General features: G+C 43.3%; 3 protein-coding genes across 7 annotated transcripts in view; 2 read left to right on the top strand and 1 right to left on the bottom strand.

The window, feature by feature from the left end:
• Positions 1-1,031: 1,031 nt before the first annotated feature.
• Positions 1,032-10,290, top strand: si:ch211-257p13.3 (kinesin-like protein KIFC3). Of its 2 annotated transcripts, XR_004616558.1 has the most exons (21): positions 1,051-1,253; positions 1,460-1,582; positions 1,821-1,917; positions 2,037-2,194; positions 2,332-2,584; positions 4,410-4,582; positions 5,049-5,114; positions 5,372-5,509; positions 5,608-5,805; positions 6,089-6,262; positions 6,654-6,801; positions 6,904-7,034; positions 7,123-7,234; positions 7,317-7,498; positions 7,578-7,682; positions 7,765-7,895; positions 8,241-8,361; positions 8,460-8,589; positions 8,812-9,041; positions 9,141-9,569; positions 9,664-10,290. XR_004616558.1 is itself a non-coding variant. In XM_034611644.1 (20 exons), exons 2-20 carry the CDS (start codon positions 1,481-1,483, stop codon positions 9,264-9,266), a joined length of 2,775 nt encoding a protein of 924 aa, XP_034467535.1. In that variant the 5' UTR covers positions 1,032-1,253; positions 1,460-1,480; the 3' UTR covers positions 9,267-10,290. The 2 variants fall into 2 exon arrangements, 1 of the variants encoding a protein (XP_034467535.1); XM_034611644.1 differs by having other exon boundaries at positions 1,032-1,253; positions 9,141-10,290.
• Positions 10,291-10,766: 476 nt separating this feature from the next.
• Positions 10,767-18,257, bottom strand: ccdc12 (coiled-coil domain containing 12). The gene is made up of 7 exons (XM_034611645.1): positions 18,101-18,257; positions 15,079-15,167; positions 12,259-12,338; positions 12,017-12,078; positions 11,900-11,934; positions 11,731-11,807; positions 10,767-11,149 (listed from the first exon to the last, which is right to left on the bottom strand). The coding sequence occupies exons 1-7, from the start codon at positions 18,182-18,184 to the stop codon at positions 11,061-11,063; spliced, it is 516 nt and encodes a 171-aa protein (XP_034467536.1). The 5' UTR covers positions 18,185-18,257; the 3' UTR covers positions 10,767-11,060.
• Positions 18,258-20,412: 2,155 nt separating this feature from the next.
• The window catches only part of nbeal2 (neurobeachin-like 2), a 35,791-nt gene continuing 34,740 nt past the window's right edge, over positions 20,413-21,463 (top strand). For 3 of the 4 annotated variants that reach the window (XM_034611305.1, XM_034611306.1, XM_034611303.1), the window contains exon 1: positions 20,413-21,272. In XM_034611305.1, coding sequence (XP_034467196.1) covers positions 21,198-21,272 — 75 coding nt within the window. In that variant the 5' untranslated portion in view covers positions 20,413-21,197. The remainder of the gene's footprint in view (positions 21,273-21,463) is intronic. The other variant, XM_034611307.1, reaches the window with a different exon arrangement.

Here is a 21,463-nt window from a genome sequence, read left to right as displayed (position 1 = left end):
ATCATCTCCGTTTGATATTTATCGATGCATCTTTTTTATGAGTTCTTCCTTAGTGTTTAGCTACTGCAATGTTTTCTGAAATGACAGCATCTGTTTATTTCACCTCTACCTAAACAGTGTCTGTATATTTTTGTTTGGCCACAGTCTTGCCCTTGCAGGGTATTGATATTTTTTACAGAGTTTTGCAGGGGACACTGCAGATTCTCTCTCAGGATTTGTTGTGAGCCGCTGCCTCCGCAGTTTTACTGCATCATATGTGCATGTGTCTGTGCCTGTCTGTGGGACAGAGCCTTTATCAGAACTCAAGACACTGAGGTCACTAGTGGTATTTTCAATGTGATCAATCATTTATGTGCACATTTGTGAGTTTGGAGTGACAATATAATTACTATAATTGTGCTGCCTGTTTTTTTGTTGTAATGCGTTATCATTCAGTTATCATTGGCAATGTGGATGTTTTTTTTTTATGTCGAATATATTTTTATTTATTCATTTTCTTTGGGTGAACAGCAAATGTTAATATAAACTAAGAAGACATGTCTTGAATAAATAATCCAAATGTTATTCCCAGTCACTGTGTGTAACGTTACATTGCATTTTCTTAGTTCACGTTCAACTGTCCCCCTATTGTGCCATTTATAATCCTTCATCTTCATACAACATCCCAGTATTTCTCAAGTACAGTATCCCATACGGGAACCCAGAACCTGGCACATTTCATACCTCTGTCTCAGGATGAATGTGAGTGTGAATAGTCGTTAGCCTCCATTTGTCAGGGCTGTGTTGTTCCCTGCTTCTCGCCCAATGTCAGCTGGGATTGACTCCAGCCCCCCCGCGACCCTTTAAAGGACAAGAGCTGTAGATAATGGATGGATGGTCTCAAGCTGCTGGTGTCAGCACCAACAGCTCAATCAGTCTCTATAACACTGTATTTTAAAAAGCCCCACGCTAACACCTTCACTCCACTGCTGCAGCAGATCAGGAAACTGCAGTGGGCATGCTCGCTGCAGCTGCAGCCTGTGGATGGAGCAAAGTGGAGAGGAGGAGGAGGAGGAGGAGAGAGGGGAGGAGAGAGAACAGTTGAGAGGGAGCCACAAAGGAGCTGCACACAGCACCAGGATGCTGTTGCAGCTCTGAGAACAAGGGCTGCACGGGAAGATTTGTCATTGTCGACACGGATGGAGAAGAAAGAGGAATACAAACGATGGGAATGTTAAATTATGATCACCTAAGAGGAGACGATATGTGATAAGGTAAAGACGAAGCATATTGCATGATGGGAGTTGAATGACAGTTAATACAGAAAAAAAGATGCCCTGGTGTATTGAGATCAGTATTACCATAATGCATCACCTGATTATCTGTATAACATGAGTGTTAATAATATAATGTGAAGATAACAGTATTTCTAGCTTTTCTGCTGCATGACAGACTTGAATGTGAATGTTGTCATTTACAGGGACTCTTGGGTGGCGTGGAGATGTACGCCTTCTACTCCCTATTAGTCTACATCTTCTACACTGTCTTTAAGAAGGAGGAGGACGATGACTCCTTGGAGGGGGCGTGTGGAGCTTCCTCAGACGTATGTCTAGCCACATCATGTCCAGTCTCGGGGGTCGTCTGTCAGGAAAGCATTTTTTAGAAGGGACATGGATGCGTTACTTATATGACAGTAAAAAAAAAAAAAAACAAGGTTACAGGCTCCCTCATAAAGGTTTCCATGTTGGCAGCCTCATTGCATGTAATTATGTGCATTTCTATGTATGCAACATGTAAATATTTTGTTCTTGTCTGACCCTCATGCATGATGCTGTACTCAGGAGCCAGGACCTGTTTCCATGGAAACAGGGAGAAGGAGGAGAGATGGCCACACCCCCAAAATAAGGAAAAAAGCTTGTGCTCCCTTAAGTGAATCAAGTGAGTGCTCGCTTTGTATAGAGCAAAACAAATGCTGGTGTATTGATATAGGTTATTGATATTTTCTGTTAATTGATTCATTTACATTCATCACATCAATGGGGTTTGTTGTCATCCAGGCAGCAGCAGTGAAAGTGATGAAATGTCCCCAAATGAAGAAGATGAAGAAGTTGTCCCTGACCTCCCAGCATGCACTCCTCTGGCTGCCTTTTTGTCCTTCAAGCAGGAGGCTGAGAAGAGACGGGTCTCACAGGTTCAGCAAGAAACAACAGGAAAGGTATCGAAACTGTGGCATCACTCTGACTGAGCTGCTCACCTGATGCAGGAACATCAATCCACAGTTCCCCAGAGAGGAGCTTCTGTAGTCATACTAAACGTTGTGCCTGTGTGTGTGTGTGTGCATGCCCTGCGCAGTTGGCGGAGTCTCCTCTGATGGCGGTGATGTCCCACTTGCTGAGTTTTCTGGAGCAGTACTCCCACTTCCAGCAGCTGCAGCAGCAGGCCGACCAGTACCGCGTTCAGCTGAAGAGACACCGCGTCCAGCACCGCCGGCAGATGAAGGCCCTGCGAGCCTCCTACCGCCAGCGCCTCAGGGACAAGAGCAGCATCATCAGCGACCTGGAGGACGCCATCAGCCAGCAGCAGTCCCCCAGCCCACTGAGCGAGGGTGAGGAGAGAGGGAAGAAAGGATGTAGGAGGGTGAAATTAAGGTGCAAGAGAGATGGGGGAGGTCGTGGGGTTGTTTTAATAACTGGGAAGATTGGTTGGTGTGAAAAAAGGGCCAGAAAAGTGCTAAGAGGTAGATTTATGATGTGAGACCTGAGATTGGATGAGATCATGTGATGGATGGAGGAAGATGCATTAGGAGGAGGATGAATATACTGTGCTCTCATTGGCTGTAGGTACATTCAAGTAATTTTCCATTACTGTTTGAAAATGTGAACAGGATTCAAGAAGGGAGTGATTTCTTCTTCTAATATCAGGGGGGTGATTCCGGTTAAAAGATTTATTTCAGTGTGCTGTGAAGTGGCTTTTCCAATCTTCTCTCAGTAAGATTAGATTTTTCAACTGGGGACCCACTGTACACCTTTTCATCGAAGAACACAGGCACCAGCAGGGGAGCAGACTGATTAGATTTGTGTGGGATTAAATCAAGTTGGCGTCAGTAATGTCACCGGGCCGACACTGTTCAGCTGCGGCCGACCTCACAGCTTTTAAAGTTGGTATCTGCTGCATGTCGGACTTGACCAGGTGGTTGTTTGAGCTCAGAGCACAAGAGAAACCCCAACGACTCCATCTGCTCAGCACGTGAACAAATGCATGACTCCAGATCAGACTCCTGTCCTCAGGCTGACTGGTGCAGCCTCAGAGTCAGTATGCATGATAGCAGGTACGATAACCAGTGCGGGTCATATACATCTCAGTGTGTGGGTGTGTTTAAGTGGAGGACCTCAGGCCCGGCACTCTCATTAGTTACAGGACAAACATAAACACCTGTGTGACACATGGGTGCGTCGCACCCGGACAGGGACTCTGTGGCTCCACGTCGTAAATAAAACATGGCCGTGAGTGCTGTTTTATTCCCTGCAAATGCACTTGCAAGCTCTGGCACATGCTCAGCTCCACGTGCTCTCGTGTCAAACTATAAATAGCCTTGGGTCCATGTCCCAGTGTTACAAGGCCTTGTTTGTTTACTGTGATGTAACGTGCGGGTCGAGGTGGAGGAGGGTTGCTGTCCTGAATGTGCAGTTTTTCCATATTAATAAGTATTTGATCTTTTGAATGACTGGATGGTGCTCCATTCACTGGCCAAACATCTAGAATGTTTCATTCCGTTTTTCAGATGAAGGAAATAGCAGATTAGCTCGACAACACGTTTCTGTAATCACCCCCTGTGGATGCACAGCTGTAGCCTCGCCTCCATGTTTAGTTTTTTTTCCCCCCCTCCTGGCATCACCACCTCTCTCTGCACCACTGAGACACAGCAGACCTGACATGCCGTGATATTAAAATTAGCACTGCCATGAAAATGAAAGGTGACAGGGACTGATGAATCATTGAGGAGGAGGGAAAGTGATTAAAATGCTACGGGGCGTGCTGCTGCTGGTGCTGAGGTACCTGTGGAGCAACAGAGGAGGGTTAGCACGATGCAGCGTTTATAGATGTGAATCGTGGGTCTGCGAAAGAAGCAAATAAGGCCTGTAAAGTTGCCCTGGAGACTTAAGAGTGGAAACACGCCAATGACTGTGAGTAGAGGGTGTGTGTCATTGCATACTTGATGTTCATTAATATAACACACACACAAGCATTCCAAATGTGGATATCAGTTTGAAGGAGCCTACATATAGAAAACAGGTCAGAGGGAGTTCAGAGGATAATGGATGAATAAAGAGTTGTTTATTTTGCTGATATTGATGCAGCCAGTGTTTAGGATGATGATGATGATGATGATGCTGCAGATGCTGACAGTAGTGACTATTTGTGTCCTCCAGGTGAGTCGAGCACGGATGCAGGGACACAAGCCGGGGTTCACCGGCTGGTGGAGTCTCTGTACGGCCTGCAGGGTGAGAGGAGCAAGCTGAGAGGTGAACTCCGTCTGCTGCACTCGCAGCTGGAGCAGAAGGAACGGGACCGACACTCTCGCGTCCAGGCCTTTCAGCAGCAGGTAGGCAGCTGCATAGTAGTGTTGACAATACGCTACTTTAACTCCCATTAATAATCAGTTGTGAATTATCTGCTACAACATCTCCATAAACGACTTTTAACTATTAGTAGAATTTAATTATTCTTTATCTATGTTTGTTAGTATTGAGGAAGAGAAGCTGTCATCATTTTCCAGCTTATATATACACACACACACACACACACACACACACACACACACACACACACACACACACACACACACACACAGTTACCCTCCATGCATACGTTCATAAATGTATCATACCTTCAAGTCCGGTGACACTGCATATATGTGAATGTTGTACATTTTTTATGTGCCTTGCCATTTTAAGCAGGTCTCTCCTGCAGACAGTAATATATATCTTAAGAGACTTTCTGCTTAGATGTGAAAAGAATAGCAGAATTCCATCTGTTTTAGGAAACCTTTTCACTAATTTCTCTCACAGATAGATGAGCTGAAGAGTTGCATAGAGGAGCGTGAGGAGGAGATGTCAAGACTGAGAACAGCTACCGTAAGTGTCGTGAACTATATCTTTATTAGCTTAAAAAGTCTTTGTCACTTTCCACATCATCAGAAAAGCTCCTACTTAATAAAAGATAGTTCTGTGGAAGTGCCAACCAAGAGTCGACAATGTCTTATGCAACACTTAAATATGAATCTGAAGGGATATACTGTGTATGTGAGGAATACACATGACAGAGCATTTTTGTTTTGATGCATCTCTGTTTTTGTTATGCTGGAATTTAACTGTATGTTGAAATTCCTCAGGGGGCCACAGACTCAGAGAAGCGAGTGCTGTGTCTGTCGGCTGAGAACGAGAGTCTGAAACAAAACCTGAGCGTCACTCAAGGCCTCCTGCAGCAGCTGTCAGCCATCCCGTCCCAGTCCAGCACCATGCTCGTCAAGGTGAGACGCACCAGCCCGACTGAGAGCCCACTCACCGATGTGCAGCCACTGGTGACTGCGAACACAAACATCTGACTCTGTTTCCTGCGCTCTGCTAGGAGAACGAGAGCCTCCGCAGCCGAGTGCAGCAGCTGGAGATCTCCCTGCAGCAGCGTGCCGAGCAGCTGTCACATCTGGAGCGAAAGAGCGAGCAGAGCGAGTGGAGGAGAGGAGAGGAGCTGAGGAAACGAGAGGACAGAGTGAGGGAGCTGCAGCTGGAGTTGGACAGAGAGAGAGGCAAGGAGCCAGCGGTGAAGGTAATTACTGTTTTCATCCGACAGTTCTTTTGGTTGGTTGTTTGTGTGGCAGGCGGGCAGGATCACGCTCAAACCACTAAATGGATTTCTACGAAACTTAGTGGAAGGATGCAAATTGTTTTGACATTTTCCCCAATTTTCCAGGGAATCATTTATAGATCTTGATGAAAACTATCTGGTATATTGAGGGGACTGATATTTTTATTGGTTTGAATATCAAAGAGTGGATTTTGATCTTTTTACAGTAGCTGAACCTAATCAGATGTTTTCTTTTCATTCCCAGTATGTCACCCAGACGGTGGAGGTAGAATCTCCTGCCACACTGAAGCAGCTGAGTAAAGCCAGACAGAGGAACGAGCTGCTGTCGGAAAAGCTGTCGAGTCAGAATGAGCGGTGCAAACAGCTGGAGGACCACATCAGGAAATCTGATGAATACAGCTGTAATCTGCAGCACAAGGTGACCATCGCAGAATTCACGCTCACCTAGACAGGCTGAATAAATCTATTATACGACCTGTGTCTTTATAAGTGAAACGTCAGCAGCGAGATGGACATAAATCTTTACAGGGGTTTTGACAATAATGCTCCATAATAATGGCCAATATCCACCAGTGCACAAATCATTACTGTTGGCTGTTGTCCACTGAGAGCCAGGGAAATCACAGATTCCATCAACGGTGATTAAATGAAGTGAAAGAGACAGGAAGAGTAAATTTCCACTTCACTGCTGGAAATTCACAACCGGGATCAATGTCATCGACAGACCAACTCATTACAGAGCTGAACCAGCACAGATTGGACCCATCGCGCTGACAGATTGATAAAGCGATGTGACACTCTTTTCACAGATTGCAGCGTATGAGCGAGAAATCAGTAAACTGAGAGAGGAGCTGCTGAAGGAGATCGGCCACTTGGAGGAGAAAAAGGAGGAAGCTGTGAAGGCTGCTGCCCACTGCTCAGCAGAAAACTTTCAGAACCTGCAGGACCAATTCTTCTGTGAGTAACACGTGATTAAATCCCTAAAGAAAGAGATCCTGGTTTCTAAACACAAGAAAAACTCTTTGAGCGTGTTAAACATTGTTTTTCTTTTTTTGCCAGCCTTGCAGAAGCGTCTGGCGTCCCTCCCACCGACTTTACGCTCCATGAAGACAGACTACACCAGTCTGAGGAGCCAAGTCCGTAACTTCTCCGATTTTTACGGATCAGCTATAAATGACGCAAAAAAACAGGTACACACCGAGACGTCACGTCGTGAGTTTGTCCGCTGTATTTCAGGGAAACATTGTTGAGAGTTTTTCTGCTTCATTTCTGTGTCAGATTTCTGCAGCTATCCATGAGATGTCTGAAGCCAACCAAGACCTCCTGGAGAAGTACAGAAAAGAAGTGGCGCTGCGCAGGAAGTACCACGAGCAGCTGGTGGAGCTTAAAGGTATGCGGAGGAGGAAAGTGGAAATGGAAATTCTCTGCAGGAAACGTCAAATGTGTCACTGACTGGGCCCCTCTGTTTTCAGGCAACATCCGCGTGCTGTGTCGAGTGAAGCCTGTGCTGAAGGAGGACCAGCATGAGGAGGGCCAGTCTGCGGTGGTGACGACAGACCCTCTCAACGAGTCCTCCCTCACCGTGCTGAACAAAGGGAAGGGTCGCATCTTTGAACTGGACAAGGTCTTCCACCCTCAGGCCACACAGGAAGAGGTAGAGAAGAGGATCATTTGTGAGTATGAAGGAAATATAATCACAACACAAACTCTCACCCTTCATTTACCTCCACCAGGTCTTTCAGGAAATCGAACCTCTGGTGACGTCCTGCATCGATGGATACCAAGTTTGTATATTTGCGTACGGACAGACCGGCTCTGGAAAAACCCACACCATGGAGGTATGCCCTCCAGTTAACTGCTGATGTCTCAGAGTGATGGTCTGTATTTGGGGTTGCAAGCTAAGTAACGTTTGATTTCCAGGGCAGTGTGGAGAACCCAGGCATCAACCAGCGAGCCCTGAAACATCTCTTCAGTGAGATCGAGGAGCGGAAGGACATGTGGTCTTACAACGTCACTGTCTGCTCTGTGGAGATCTACAACGAGGTGCTAAGGTGAGCTACACCATGAAATCTAACTTAGAGCGCACTGTCGCCTCACAGCAAGAGGGTCCCTGGTTTGAATCCTGGTCCAGCCGGGGACTTTCTGTGTGGAGTTTACATGTTCTCCTCTCAATATACCTGGGTTTTCTCCTGATACTCCAGCTTCCCCCCACAGTCCAAAGACAGATGAGGGTGAGGTTAACTGGAGACTTTAAATTGACCGTAGATGTGAATGCGAGCGTGAATGATTGAGGATTGGCTCCAGCTCCCCCACATAGACGATGGATGGCTGGATGGCTAAATTAGAGGCAAAAGACAGTGGATGTTTTAGTGCCTGTGCTTTATTCTGTTTGTCAGAGACCTGCTGAGTAAGGACGGAGAGAAACTGGACATAAAGATCAACCCGGACGGAACAGGACAGCTGCACGTGCCGGGCCTCAGGGTCATAGAAGTGAAGAGCTTTCAGCACATTAAGAAGGTGACAGACGTTTGCCAACTGTGTTTTAAACTGATTTAATGAATCACTGTTAGAAACTAATTATAACTCTGATGCTGAATATTCTTGTGTTAAACCAGATTTTAGCCACAGCCAGGAGGAACAGGATCACCTTTGGCACGCAGATGAACCAGCACAGCTCACGCTCCCATGCTTTGCTCTGCATCACGGTTCAGGGCACTGACCTCGCCACGGGGTCCAAAACCACCGGTCAGTCACACGTGCATTGTTGGTTCCTACACAGAAAGTGTTTCAAATGCATTAAATATGTTTTTTTACTGTAAACTAAAATAATTCTTTATCGAATGTCTGTTTTATTAAAGCTGGTGGTGGTTGAGCTGCTTCTGATCAGGAGTCAGTCAGGCACATGTGCATGTTAGATGACTCTCTTTCATTTCATCCATCACTTCAAATTTGCATTTCCTCCCTTAGGTAAGTTGAACCTGGTGGACCTGGCTGGCTCGGAGAGGGTGTGGAAGTCTGGTGCGGAGGGAGACAGGCTGAAGGAGGCTCAGAACATCAACCGCTCTCTGCTGTCGCTGGGGGATGTAATTCAGGCACTGAGGGCTCGGCAGACTCACGTCCCCTTCAGGAACTCCCGCCTTACGTATTTATTACAAGACTCCCTGGGTAAAGGCAGCAAGACCGTCATGGTGGTGCAGGTAAGATCTCGACTCTGCGTTTATGGATTTCCTGTCTTAGAAGTTTGACACATTTGCCGCACTTGTTGTTGTGAGACTTCTTTTGTTTCTCTGCTGCAGGTGTCCGCTCTGGAGAGTAATGTGGGAGAGACCCTGTGCTCACTGAAGTTTGCCCAGAGGGTCTGCAAGGTGGAGCTGGGCCCTGCAGCCAGGAAGATTGAATCTAGTGGAGGTCACTGTGACTGACAGCCGAGAAACACCAGGGAGCCACGAATGCATCAATCAGATTATCCCCCTTCCTTCTGATGATTCATAAAGCTACAGTTTCAACAAGATCAACAGCAACGCTGCTCAAGGGCTAAATCTGTGGGAGGTCTGCGTGGCACCAAACACCAACCTGCGACTGAGGATGGGTGTTGAGGATATTGGCCTCCTCTTTGCCTGCTCCTGACACAATATAACCCTTTATCTTTAGATAATCTGCATGCAGTGCCAAAACAACCTCAGACTCCCCAGCGTCGTCAAGATATGATGCTTCCTTGAACTACAGTGTCTCAGTTTCTTTGTATTTAATACCAAAATCCAGGAAATAACCATATCCTCAATGATCATCAGTGTTCAGAGCAGCATCATGACCAAACAGGTTTAGTAGACTTCCAGTGCCACGATACCAGCACCACAGTATTTTATTTTTTATTCATCATCTCGCTATAAATGTTTGTAGTTTGTGAGCTACATCCAGCGTTGTATATTTTGGAAAGGTTGTAGTTGTGTAGGAGAATTTGTTCTTGTAGCAAAGGTACGAGCTATTAATCATTTCAGTGACACTTAGATCACATATTTGTGTAGTTGTTCTGTGAACTTCAGAGAAGCAGTGGGTGGATTATTTTTCTCTTTAGAGCCTTGATCATTTGCCTTTTAGGGAAAGAGGGAAGCGGCCTTGAACCAGAGTGGTACTAATATAATGACCTGTGCAATATCCTCTTCATTAAGGAGGCTGTTTGGGCCTATGTGGACAGAAGATGCACTTTATTGTGAAAGGAGTGGTTCAGTTCAGACCAGGTATATTATAGGTGCTTGCAGTAGATCTCACTAGTGAATGTCATATCAGAAAAAGCCTATTATCTGTTCTCATTGTTCCTCTGTCACCCATTGGATCAAAACTAAATTGATTCAAGTGTAGCAAGACATTAATGTTGCTGTAACTACCATAGAGGTCACATCATAATTAGAGAGTACATTTTCTGAATAAACACAATGTATTTAAAAAGAAAAGTGTCTTTTTTTGTATTTGATGCTCAGCAACACAACCGTCTGTTTGTTGGGAAATATGTTTCAAAATGCACTGTGTCTCATACTGTTACATAGATCCTATATAAAGATGGACGACATGACAGCTCCCTCAAAGTGAAGTCAAATTGCCTCGATTGACCCGTGGTGGTTGGTTGCAGTCTAGGTCATAAATACCCCCTCCTCCATGTGAGCAGATGGGACGTTCAGTTTACTCAAAAGTGATATAACATTTTCCTGTAAGTTTGTTTTCATTTAGTTATTTGATGGTATAGAAAGGGGGTTGAAACCTCAAGATCGACAGCTGAGACTGACTCATGATTGATCGAGTGCGTGTATAGGTGGGACGTACTGCAGCTCCCTCATCCCATCGCTACTGCGCAGACTCCAAATATGTATCAGTGTAACAAAGTCATAAAATTAAATGATAGGATTTAATACAAAGAAATAAGAATCAGGCATTTGAAAAATCACATTTTACTTAATATTAAAAAATTCAACAAAATATTGATGATTACATTAACAATGCACATCAATGTACAAAATATATACCAAATGTGCTACTACATATTCAAATGCAGTAACACAATGACGAAGACCTGACAGGACGGTTTACTCCCGCAGCAATGAAAGCAGCCATCTTTCTGAGCACACCACAGATGTGATGGTGCAGTCCATGTAAAGTCAGACCATCACTGTGGTGTTCCACTCATTCGCCAGGTCGTCTTTTTGTTTTTTAACATCTTGGATTCAGTCCATGTCTCCCTCCTCCGCTGCTCCCAGCTCGACTGCTCCCACCGCTGCAGCCAACTCATCCTCACTCCCTCGCAGACGATCCCCTGGACACACAAAAGATAAAATGCAACCATAAACAATCATGTAAGGCAACCTGCTTCATTAATTCAGCCCATCATTCTATGATGAATTGATAATGTGCACCATTAGCACCTTGAAACCACCTATCGCTGGTCCCAGCAGAATATGGTGGTGATGTCCCAATGACAGGTACAAAGTTACTTCTGATGCAAAAGAAATTTGTTTAAAAAGTAGCTGTGATGTCTGAATTAGCACAATAAATTACAACGAATAACTGTTTCAGTTAAATGGGTTACTATGACTACACCTGAACAGAAAATGGCTTCCTCGATTCTTAATATAGTTAAATAAAGGCGACGAATCAATGTGCCACAGGGAAAACCTCCTGACAGTTAAACCTGTTTTGTGATGCGAGTCTATTTTTAGAATGTAGATCACACATCACTGGAGGAATCACACTGTTGGTGTCACCAGACGGCTGCAACCCTCTGTGGAGTCTGCAAACCACAGAGCAATTGGCCTAATAATTCACGCCTCAGGCCCGGCCTCAGTGACGTCAGGCATAATTCTGCCATAAAACCTGTGAAAAATAAGAAATACTAACGGATGAGCTCGGCGATGGCTCTCTGTGTTCTCCTCGACAGCTTCCCCAGTTTCTTCGCCACATCACGTTTCAGATCCCTAGATTCAGAATCAAAGTGACAAGACATCATCACAAGTTATTCCAAATTATGCCAAGATTTCATCAATGATAACTTTCACAAATGTCTCACCAGTCTGGTTTTCTCGGGGCGAGGTTGGCCAAATCCTGAGGAGAGAAAACAGCTGAGTACAGGAGGCGCTGATGCAACAATGAATGAAATCCCATTTACCCTGAAAGATTTACTCACCACTTCTTCAATGATGGGTTCTGGATTAGCTGCCTCCAACTGGTCTTTAACTTTATCCTCCACTGTAAACAAGAAGAGGTTGTCATCAGTTTCAAAACATGTGTGGGAACAGCAGCAGGAGTCTGCAGCTGATCATGTGCGATGACCTTCCTGAAGGCCATGTCAAGTAGGACATTAACAACACTAACTAGCACTCTGAGTTAATGGTTTTTTAAGCTTGTTCGTGAGATAAGAGTTCACACCTGACGCTGGTTTGGCTTTGGGCACCTGTCTCTCCTTCAGCTCTTCGTCCTCCGGGGTGTAATTCCTCAGCTTCAGCTCTCTGAGGACAGGAATACAGTGAGGTGAGTCTACTTTCAGTGGTTAACATAAACATTATCAGCTCCGTCATTCCAGGAGGTGGCAGTGTAGACAAGTATATTCCTCCAGAGATTTAAGGACCATCTGAAAACCCTGCACAGCTGCACATCTAATGTCTGCACGGGGTCGGGCATAATGTGCCTCTTTATTCGTATGAACACGTTCAGATTTTCCACCTGCTCCTGGGCTCAGACCTAAATGAGAGCAGCTCACAGCTGAGGAATGCTTTCCTTGATGTTGAATTACGCAGTCTTTCATCACGTCTCTACACAGAGGAATTCATGGCAACCCTCAGCTGACATCTCTGCGGAGGCAGAGGCAAACTATTGTCTGACACAGCATCAACCAGGAGGGTCATCAGCTGTTCTGAGCTTAACATAGATTTGTTTGAGAGGTTACACCCTCCATACATTCATTAAACTCCTGCTGCTTAAGGACAGACCAATGCCTTGTATGGGTATGGGCAGGAATGCTGGTCATGTTCTGCCTGTGGCTGACTGAGGTCCACTCTTAGTTCAGCCATCTCCATCTCTGCCTGCTGAATGTGTCCCAGTGCTGCTACTGAAACTAACGTAGTGAACAGAGCTAGATTATATTTAAGTGTCGAATTTGAATAAGAAGATTTAAATGAGTTTGCCAACCTAAGCCTAAAGTCTAGCCAGGGACCACGGTTGTATGTCATCCCCCTTCTTTGTCTCTCCTCATTTTCTCACCCTTCCAAAGCCATCTACAGACGTAAACTCCGGGAAATGTGCGTACATCTGGATCTGGACATTCTCTGGACTTTGCCTTTCAGATATGAACGCCGCAGGGGATTGTCAAACGCATTCACGACTACAGGAAATGGCAGGTGAGGGGTAGTGTCCGGGTAGAGCATGCTAGAGGAAATGTGTTTTTGTTTACACCACATCGACACCGCACTGTTGTTTTCACCAGAGGCTCTCTAATCTCATTGTCTTTCCTTGTCAACATCTTCATTGGCGTCTTCTACATGCATGCTCTCACATACTGTCCCTCTGGACTATTTGAGGAGAATGTCTGGGGTTTAGTGCATGTCTGAAAGCAGCAGAAAGGTCAATGCTCTAATAAAGTCTCCCAAAATACTTTAAAAAAAATGTTATTCCTCTAGGAAGCATGGACTTATGTAAATTCCTTGGCTTTATTTTGCAATGTAAAGCGTGGATAGTTTAGTGTAAGGACAGTGCTTGTGCAGGGGTCAGACAGTCATTCTATTTTAAGTCATGCATTTATCTGCAATCTTGCCATCAATTATCATTAGTACAAATTCTTAATTTAGCCTAAAGATGTTACGAGAGAAAAGGTCAGATAAGCAAAATGGACAAACTTGGTCCTTTGGCGAGCAAGTTGTCGTGCAAACATTATTACAAGGTGATCATTTTCTTCAGATATTTCTTGTGCAGCTGAGACACAAGTGAAAAGTTGAGTGTTCTCTATAAACAGAAAGATACATCATATGAGGACCAGGGATATCACAGCAAATGGAAACATCAAGAAATGATTTTAAGATCACCTGTTGCGGACAAAAAAAAGAAAATTTAACCGGATTGTTGAAAAGTCAAAGACATCATTAGGAATCAACCTTCTGGGACCATTCATATCCAAATTAAAATGTACAATGTTCCGCTCAGTACAAGTCAAGATGCTATATCAAGATGCAAGTCAAGATGTCTGTTATAGACTAAGGGCCAGACGGGCACACAGATAATAAATAACATGGCCGTCTTCAGCGCTGCTTCAAAGTCAAAAACTGTCTCTGAATCTTAGGAGTGTGTTTACACATATCCACTTCAAACACACTGTGGCATCAATGAGAACCGGTGATAAATTCAGAGCACTGACCCAAGTGTGGCCCTCTCAAAATATTTAGAGTGAACTGACGGAGGAGGAGCTGCCGCGGCATGTTCAAATGTTTTTACTGATATCAAGCTACCGAACCCAAACTCCAGCCTCTTCGTTTACACACGAGTAACTGAAACTGTAGGTACCAACATGTAATGATCATTTAGCTACTTTCAAGAATTTTAAATAATTGCCTAAAAGTCTGAATAAAAAGAAAACAACAGCCCTATAGATCCATTTTCACATCTTACACTTTGTTATTTCATGCCTTGGTTTGGGAATTTGATCTCCCATGAAATTTTAATAACAAACCCAAGATACATTACACTTGTGCTGTGCAACAGATGTGAGTCTTGACTTAGCAAAGCATGGATTAAAAAAACCTAGTACATTCAGCTCAGCTAAGATATTTCTTCTCTTTGAAGAGAAATTTTTAAATTAGGCTCCAAAAGCACACAGCCATTTTCATTCTCGTGAAGGAGATCTGTCCTGTTAAACTGGAGGAAACACAGCGGCACTCCCTCTGTGCACAGTCATTAAATATAAACAATGGAAAAAAGCTCCTGTAGGACAGGAAAGATGGCTGCTCTTCCTGTCGCCTAATACACAAAGTTGAGTGAGCTGCAGGATATTTGAGCAGTTAATAGCAGAAGGTTGTGCCCGGGCCCCCGGTGTAAACACAGAAGATGGTGTTCAGATAAAGAGCAGATAACGTTCTGATGATCAGTTTCAGTTCCGTTTGTGCAGTTTAAAAAAAAGCTTCAGCTAAAGAGGTAAACAGTGTGAAATGTTAGAAGAAAATGTCACATATGAAAACAGCACAAGGGATGTGATGAACCAACCTGTGTTTCTCCTCCACAGCCTCCTCGAATGAAGAAGTGGGGAACAATGGTTTTTTCTCCACTGGCTCCCCGTCCTCCGGCTCTTGGCCCTGTTTGAAGATCATCATAAAATCGTTAAAATAATGACATGGTATTTACTATGTGGTATTCTAACTGTATAAACAGCATATTAAATAATAAATCGTTCAAAATTGGAAAACAAACCAAAAAGCATTAAGTTTAATGTACCTTTGTTCATATTAAAGAGTTTACACCAAATGTGACAAATGAAGTGTGGTAGTTGGATAAAGGTCTCTGAGATGACACCAAAACAAGCTTCCTTTTTAAAGTGAATGTATGACTGCAAAAGCCCATTTTAAATCTGGCACACTAAAGATACAGGGGGTGAACAGTCATATAGAATTGAAATTTTGTTTTTATGATTTGAGCTTGATTATGTCTGACTTAAGGAGGTGTAGTTTAATTATGAATGAATTTAAGACACTTCTCCATAAATTAAGATAAGGTGAATTAGCAACAAACAAACTACACATGCTGCCATTTCTCAGGAAAAAAAACAAAATAACCATTTTTTTTTAACGTGACAGAAGAAGCATTCAATAAATGTTAACATAAACAGGACCTAACTTATTTAAATATTCTTAAGGCCCATATTTATGATTATTAAATCTTAGACTTTGTAAGACAATGAATTAGGAAAATTAGGTCAACCGCTGTTCCAGGACACACAGTAAACAAATGGCTAACATGCTACCTGAACCATGACAGCACTTCATACTATGGCCTTCACTAAACTATACATATGTAAACATAGATAACAAATGATGAAATTGGCTTCCATAAATCCAGACAAATACAACATTGACCCTCAGTGAAAAGCTATAACAAAGGATATTGGTCCCCTCCCATCTAACACTTTCCTGAAGAGACTTCCTCTCCACCTGCAAGAACAATTCAAGCGACTGACTCTTTCTTGAAGTACAATACAAAAGGGGGGGGGGGGGGGGGGGGGGGAACTCAGGCTTCAGGAATGCCAGCGGTCATTTATCAAACATTGCTAGCCAAGTTTGTATGCTTCTGTTCTGCTTAGTGAAACTCACTGAGCAGGGTTTCCTGTTGCAAGATTAATTCATATTCAGAACGGAAGGATTGTAATATTGGAGCGGAATAACTGTGTGCTGTTTATAATAAGTCACAAGGACAGGATCAACCCTGCTGAAGAGCCACTGGAACTCTGCTCTCAGAATATGAGATGTGAAAATATTGATGTGAAAGTTTCATATTGTACAATCATCATGGCCAAAAGTGGCTCCGAATACAATGTCATCATGAAAACAACCGATAAGATAAAACTCTCTTTCTTTAAATTTGACTGTCCAGCATGTGGTGGTAGCCACAGAGAAGCCCTTTATTTTGTTGGGTTGCTGTGTGTGGTTGTTGTTGTTGTTGTTGTTGCTGGAGGACTGTTTTGCTTATGATGATTCACATTTTGATACTCAGATTTATGGATACCTGTTGCACAGCGAGAGCAGCATCTACCGAGTTAAGTTGAATCCTGCCTGCCTGCCGAACATTGTTCAGTTAGCAGCACTAAATACAGGAATCTTCACCTGCACACACAAATTCTCCATCTTCACACACAGCACTTTTTTCATTTTGGTTTAAACGAGATGGCACCCCCACTCCCTTTCAAATTGCCTACAGAATATCAATGTTTTTGCTTACATGCCTCACAGTTCAGTTAACACATGTGTGGCACAAGATGATGTGTTGGTTGCTGAGACACTAAAAATGTCATACAACAATATCAATTAATGTCAAAAATTACACTGATCACCTTTCAATAAATTGCTTGAATAAGACCTGGTTCACTCACTGCCGCTTTTATCCCCCTTTCCATGATTAGTCAAGTTTGAGTGCTGCTATTTGTATTTTCAGAAAGTGTTGTAGCCGGTTGAGATGTTTGCAAACATCCCACTGTGGATGGGCTTGTGTAAGAAATCGCGCACACAGCCCCATTTAGTGGAATAAATTGCATATAAAGTTTTACAGAAGACATAAAGAAATGTCCACACAACTGTGGATGTTCCACCAAACTTTTCTAATTAAGGTAGGTAACGTTTCAGTGACAGGCAATTATTCAGACAACTGGTGTGTGGAGATTTCTCGTTCTCACATGTAGCCAAGTCCAAGTAAATTGTTTTACCCTTCAAAGTAATCCGATTAGATTTAAACTCCCTGTTAGCATCAGACTGTATTCCCATCTCTTTGCTCTGTAATAATCCAATAACCTCAAGACCAGGGGCAACCAAACAGAAACCTTTTTTTCTGTAAAGACTGAACTCACACTATAAGTGTAATGCTTCATATGCTCTTGTCCCTGTAGGATCGCTACACCTCTGATGTTCAGCATGATATTGAAGCATTGTATGAATAAATGCGTTGCTGAGTTTCAAACAGACATTTACAATAAGAAGGAAAGACATCTACAGCTACAGTTCTTGGCTTATAGAACGATAGAGAGACACTATGACTGATTCTGGACCTGAAATAACCCCAACTAGGTGAAACTACTCTTGTCCAACCAGAGAAGTTTTTCATTGTCATGGCGGTTTTCGAAAGTAATAATAAACACATTGAAACATGAAACGTGTACATGAATAAAACAAACTGTTCAAATCCGAAGTTAGTATAACTAAGAGATAAACTTTGGTGCATGACTTGTTATTGAACTGCTTTGTTGCTGTCTGAGAAACCGCCAATACAAGTTAGTAGCCTCATGTGAAAACAAGGAAAAACAACAACTACAAAACAAACGTAAAGAGTAAATATTGAACTTAACCGTTATTGAATTAAAAGTCTTCAACAAATCTACAAACCAGAGTTAAAATCGATGAGCTACATCGATATGCTAACGTTAGCTACAAGCTAAGTCGGCTAACGTTACCGATACACAGACGCGTTTTCTACAGGCTAACGGTGCATTTAACAAAAACCACAGATCAGCACACACGCGACTTACATGACTTTGTTTGTTTCTGAGAGCTTTGAGTCTCTCTTTCCTCTTCAGGGCCTGTTCCTGCAGTGAACCCACATGTTTCTCCATGTTTCAGTCTCCAGTGAGGGCAAGCTCGGACCGTGGCAGCGGCAGCTCGTAGAGGCACTTCCGGTGTCGACAGAAGCTGCCACTGATATGTGAAGGCAGCTGACTTTACATGTCAGTGGCAGTTTCTATTGGCACCGGAAGTGCCTCTACGAGCTGCCGCTGCCACGATTTGAGCTCGCTGTCTCTCTCGTGTTTATCTCCACACTCCTTCTCACACACTTTCTCTCTGAAGTCCATTAGTGATCCTGACTCGACAAGTATTGAGCGTCGAGCACATCGATTCCAGTGGCCTGATCAGGAGATAGTTTTTGTTTGGCTAATTTCTTCAAAATCATTGATTTTTTTAAGAAGAAAAAACAGCTGTTATTTGAAAATAAAATCCCTATTTGGGTAAATTGTTTTATTTTGCAAAATTCTAACACCGATTAATTGATGTTTGGGCCACTGTGGATGTATTGGCATTTAGAGTAATGCATAATTTACCTTTTAGTAGCTAATAGGCAAATTGTTTACAAGCCTATTCAAACCTACTTATAGACTTTTAACAAGTCTTTAATTAAAAATTAATAAAAGGTCAGACATTAGATAGGCTCACTGTCGGGTCTGTCACGTCCTGGTTAGGAATGTAGGCCATCGCCATGGTAATAATACAATCTTTGCTGTGCCCATCATCCTAATGAGTGTTTGTCACAAAGATGCTATAAAGATTAAATATCATAACACTACAATGATAGCACCAATAAATCAATAAATCACATTTTAACACATGAGAGTGGAAGAGACAAAATAAATGTGGCTGTAGATTAAAACCCTACAACAAAGTAGGCTGCTACTTTAGCACATAGGAACAGGTTGTAAACTTTCCATGGAGGGCAACAGACAACCTGCCTGTCCAGAGATGATGTGCATTGCAATATTGAACAAATGACACCACCGATAGTTTACATGCAAAAACATGGTAAACAAAGAAATAATATAATAACAATATATATTGCATTGGAGTCAGAGAATGAGCCAACAGGATTCAACATCAATATCTGCACTGATACACAAAAGTCATCTTGCAAAACCTGTCTGTTTAAAAAAAATATTATTAATTTAAAACAAATAGTAATAGTATTCTCAGTGAAAATGTATTTTTTCATGTTTTAAGATTAGACTGTAGGCTCACAGTACATGCAGTTAGACCAGACAGTTCCCAACACATCCCAATGCTTCTTCTAAGTTTATATCTTCAAATGAACTTTTCGGGTTAGGATCATCCCTCAAATTGTATACATTCGCTTTTCACAGGTACATTTTCCTGGAGTAATACTTTAAATGCACGATTATCATCCAGTTAAATTTCAAATATTAGGTTTAGCACTATACACTACCAATCCCAGCTGTCAAGGCATATAGTTGCATATAGTTTTTGTGCTTTTGTATGTATTTAATTCAATGTGATTGTATTGTATTTTATCTAGACGAATAATACATCTCATAATCAGTTATTTTCACGTTTTTATTTCCAGTATCCATCTGTGTACCACCACATTTTATCAGTATGAGTTTCTTAATTCATGTTTATTGACAACAGTCTTCATCGGGACTATAATAAAACATTGTGCAATAATTAGCCTATACAAAGGCACCATGGTATCATTATAAGCAGGTGAGTCTGAAGTTCAGTTGTGTGTTTGTGTGTCTGAATGTTGCCTGCTCTGCACTGTAACGCCTCCACCCTGCAGACATTGCACAAAACAAGCTTTAAAGGGACAGTTCCCCCCAAAAATGAAAATTCATTCATTATCTACTCACCATTAAGCCGATGAAGGGGTGGGTGAAAGGGTTTGAGTCCACAAAACAGTTTTGGAGTTTCAGGGGTCCAAATATCCAATACAATTTAAGTAAACGGTGACTCCTTCTTCAAACTTCAAATTCAACTCGTCACAGCGTCATTTACACCATGTTTTTAGCCTAAATGTCCTCTGATGACCCCCAACGGAGCTACATTCGTACATGGATCACAGCGAACATTTACGCAAAAAATGTGGTGTAAATGTACTCGTTTCGAGATTTGTGGACTCAAACACTTCACCGTCCCCTCCATCGCCATAGTGGTGAGTAGATAATGAGTGAATTTCAATTTTGGGGTGAACTATCCCTATAAGGAACATTTTCAAAAAGTAAGGATTTGCATATAGTTTACCTCCGCGGCCTCACATGCTTTGTTTTCTTCTTTTAATGGGTTGACTTTACTTTTACTTCTCCCCTGTTGAAGGTTTTGTCCCTCACCTTACAGTAGAGGGTTACAGGACAGAGGATGCAGGACCGTGCACAGGTTCTGAAGCCCTATGAAGCAAAATTGTGATTTGTGAATACAAATAAATGAAATTGGATTTAATTGATTTTGATATTTGATTACATCTTCAGACTGATGTCTTGTCACTCAAAGGAAACCTGTCAATATGTCCGTGTGCACCTGTGATACCTGAGACAGCAGTTGGTGATGATTTGCTCCTGGTCCTCATCACCACCACCACACAGCACCGTGCACATCCACATGTACTGACTGACTGTGCACTGTGCGGTCATGTTAGGTGTTGGATGGCATCAGTCGCTTCCGTGGGAACTCTCTCTCCAATAGGAGTCACTCAGCAGCAGCAGCAGCAGCTCTCCCTGAAGGCGGACATGGGTGTTCCTCCTCCTCCACACACGCACTACTTCCACGCGTTTTTGTTCCTGGTCTCGCAGTCTCGACTTGGATCGACAGCCGCGGTCATGTTCGGTCGCTTCACGCCACTCTGAGGGGAAGTTTGCGCTGCGTCGACACACGGGGAGCACTTTTCTTTTCGCGCGGATCGGCGCTTGGCTGAATTTTGGGGGCAGGAATGGTTTCGAGGAGCGCGCCGCGTCCTGCTCCTGTGTGCGGGAAGGAAGAAGTTCACACCGCCGCGGCTCTGTCGGTGCTTTACACTTTGACTGGCTTTTAATAGAAGAGAGAGAGAGAGAGAGAACCAAAAGGGAGACGATGAGCAACCACAAGGGCGGCGGGATGGAATCGAAAGAGAGGCTGAACGAGCTGTGGATGTTGTACAACGCGAAGGTGAGTGCGGAAGACCTGCCGCTGACACCTGTTGTCGCAGCAGCTCCTCTGTCTGAAGTTTCGAACATGATCCTCTGCACACGTGATCGCAGACACAGTGATGTTAGTGTGTCCCTGTCTCTGATCGTTTATTCGCGGCGATATTATAAGGACGTCGCCTGTTTACCCAGCAGCTGTTTGTTTACCCAGAG

Source organism: Hippoglossus hippoglossus, chromosome 16, assembly GCF_009819705.1.
Source record: "Hippoglossus hippoglossus isolate fHipHip1 chromosome 16, fHipHip1.pri, whole genome shotgun sequence".
Taxonomy (NCBI): domain Eukaryota; kingdom Metazoa; phylum Chordata; class Actinopteri; order Pleuronectiformes; family Pleuronectidae; genus Hippoglossus; species Hippoglossus hippoglossus.
Note: the sequence above shows the minus strand (reverse complement) of the source record. Positions and strands in the feature narration are given on the sequence as shown.

Bases quoted from the DNA above. Each gene is read 5' to 3' on its own strand.
- ccdc12 (XM_034611645.1), bottom strand. From the start codon at position 18,184: ATGGAGAAACATGTGGGTTCACTGCAGGAACAGGCCCTGAAGAGGAAA. The intron at 15,168-18,100 runs GTAAGTCGCGTG...ATCTTCAAACAG, and splicing joins TCAGAAACAAACAAAGTCAT to GGCCAAGAGCCGGAGGACGG. The intron at 11,150-11,730 runs GTTAGTATTTCT...TTGTGTGTCCAG, and splicing joins AGCCATCGCCGAGCTCATCC to GGGATCGTCTGCGAGGGAGT.
- si:ch211-257p13.3 (XM_034611644.1), top strand. From the start codon at position 1,481: ATGTACGCCTTCTACTCCCTATTAGTCTACATCTTCTACACTGTCTTT. The intron at 1,583-1,820 runs GTATGTCTAGCC...TGCTGTACTCAG, and splicing joins CGTGTGGAGCTTCCTCAGAC to GAGCCAGGACCTGTTTCCAT. The intron at 7,896-8,240 runs GTGAGCTACACC...TCTGTTTGTCAG, and splicing joins ATCTACAACGAGGTGCTAAG to AGACCTGCTGAGTAAGGACG.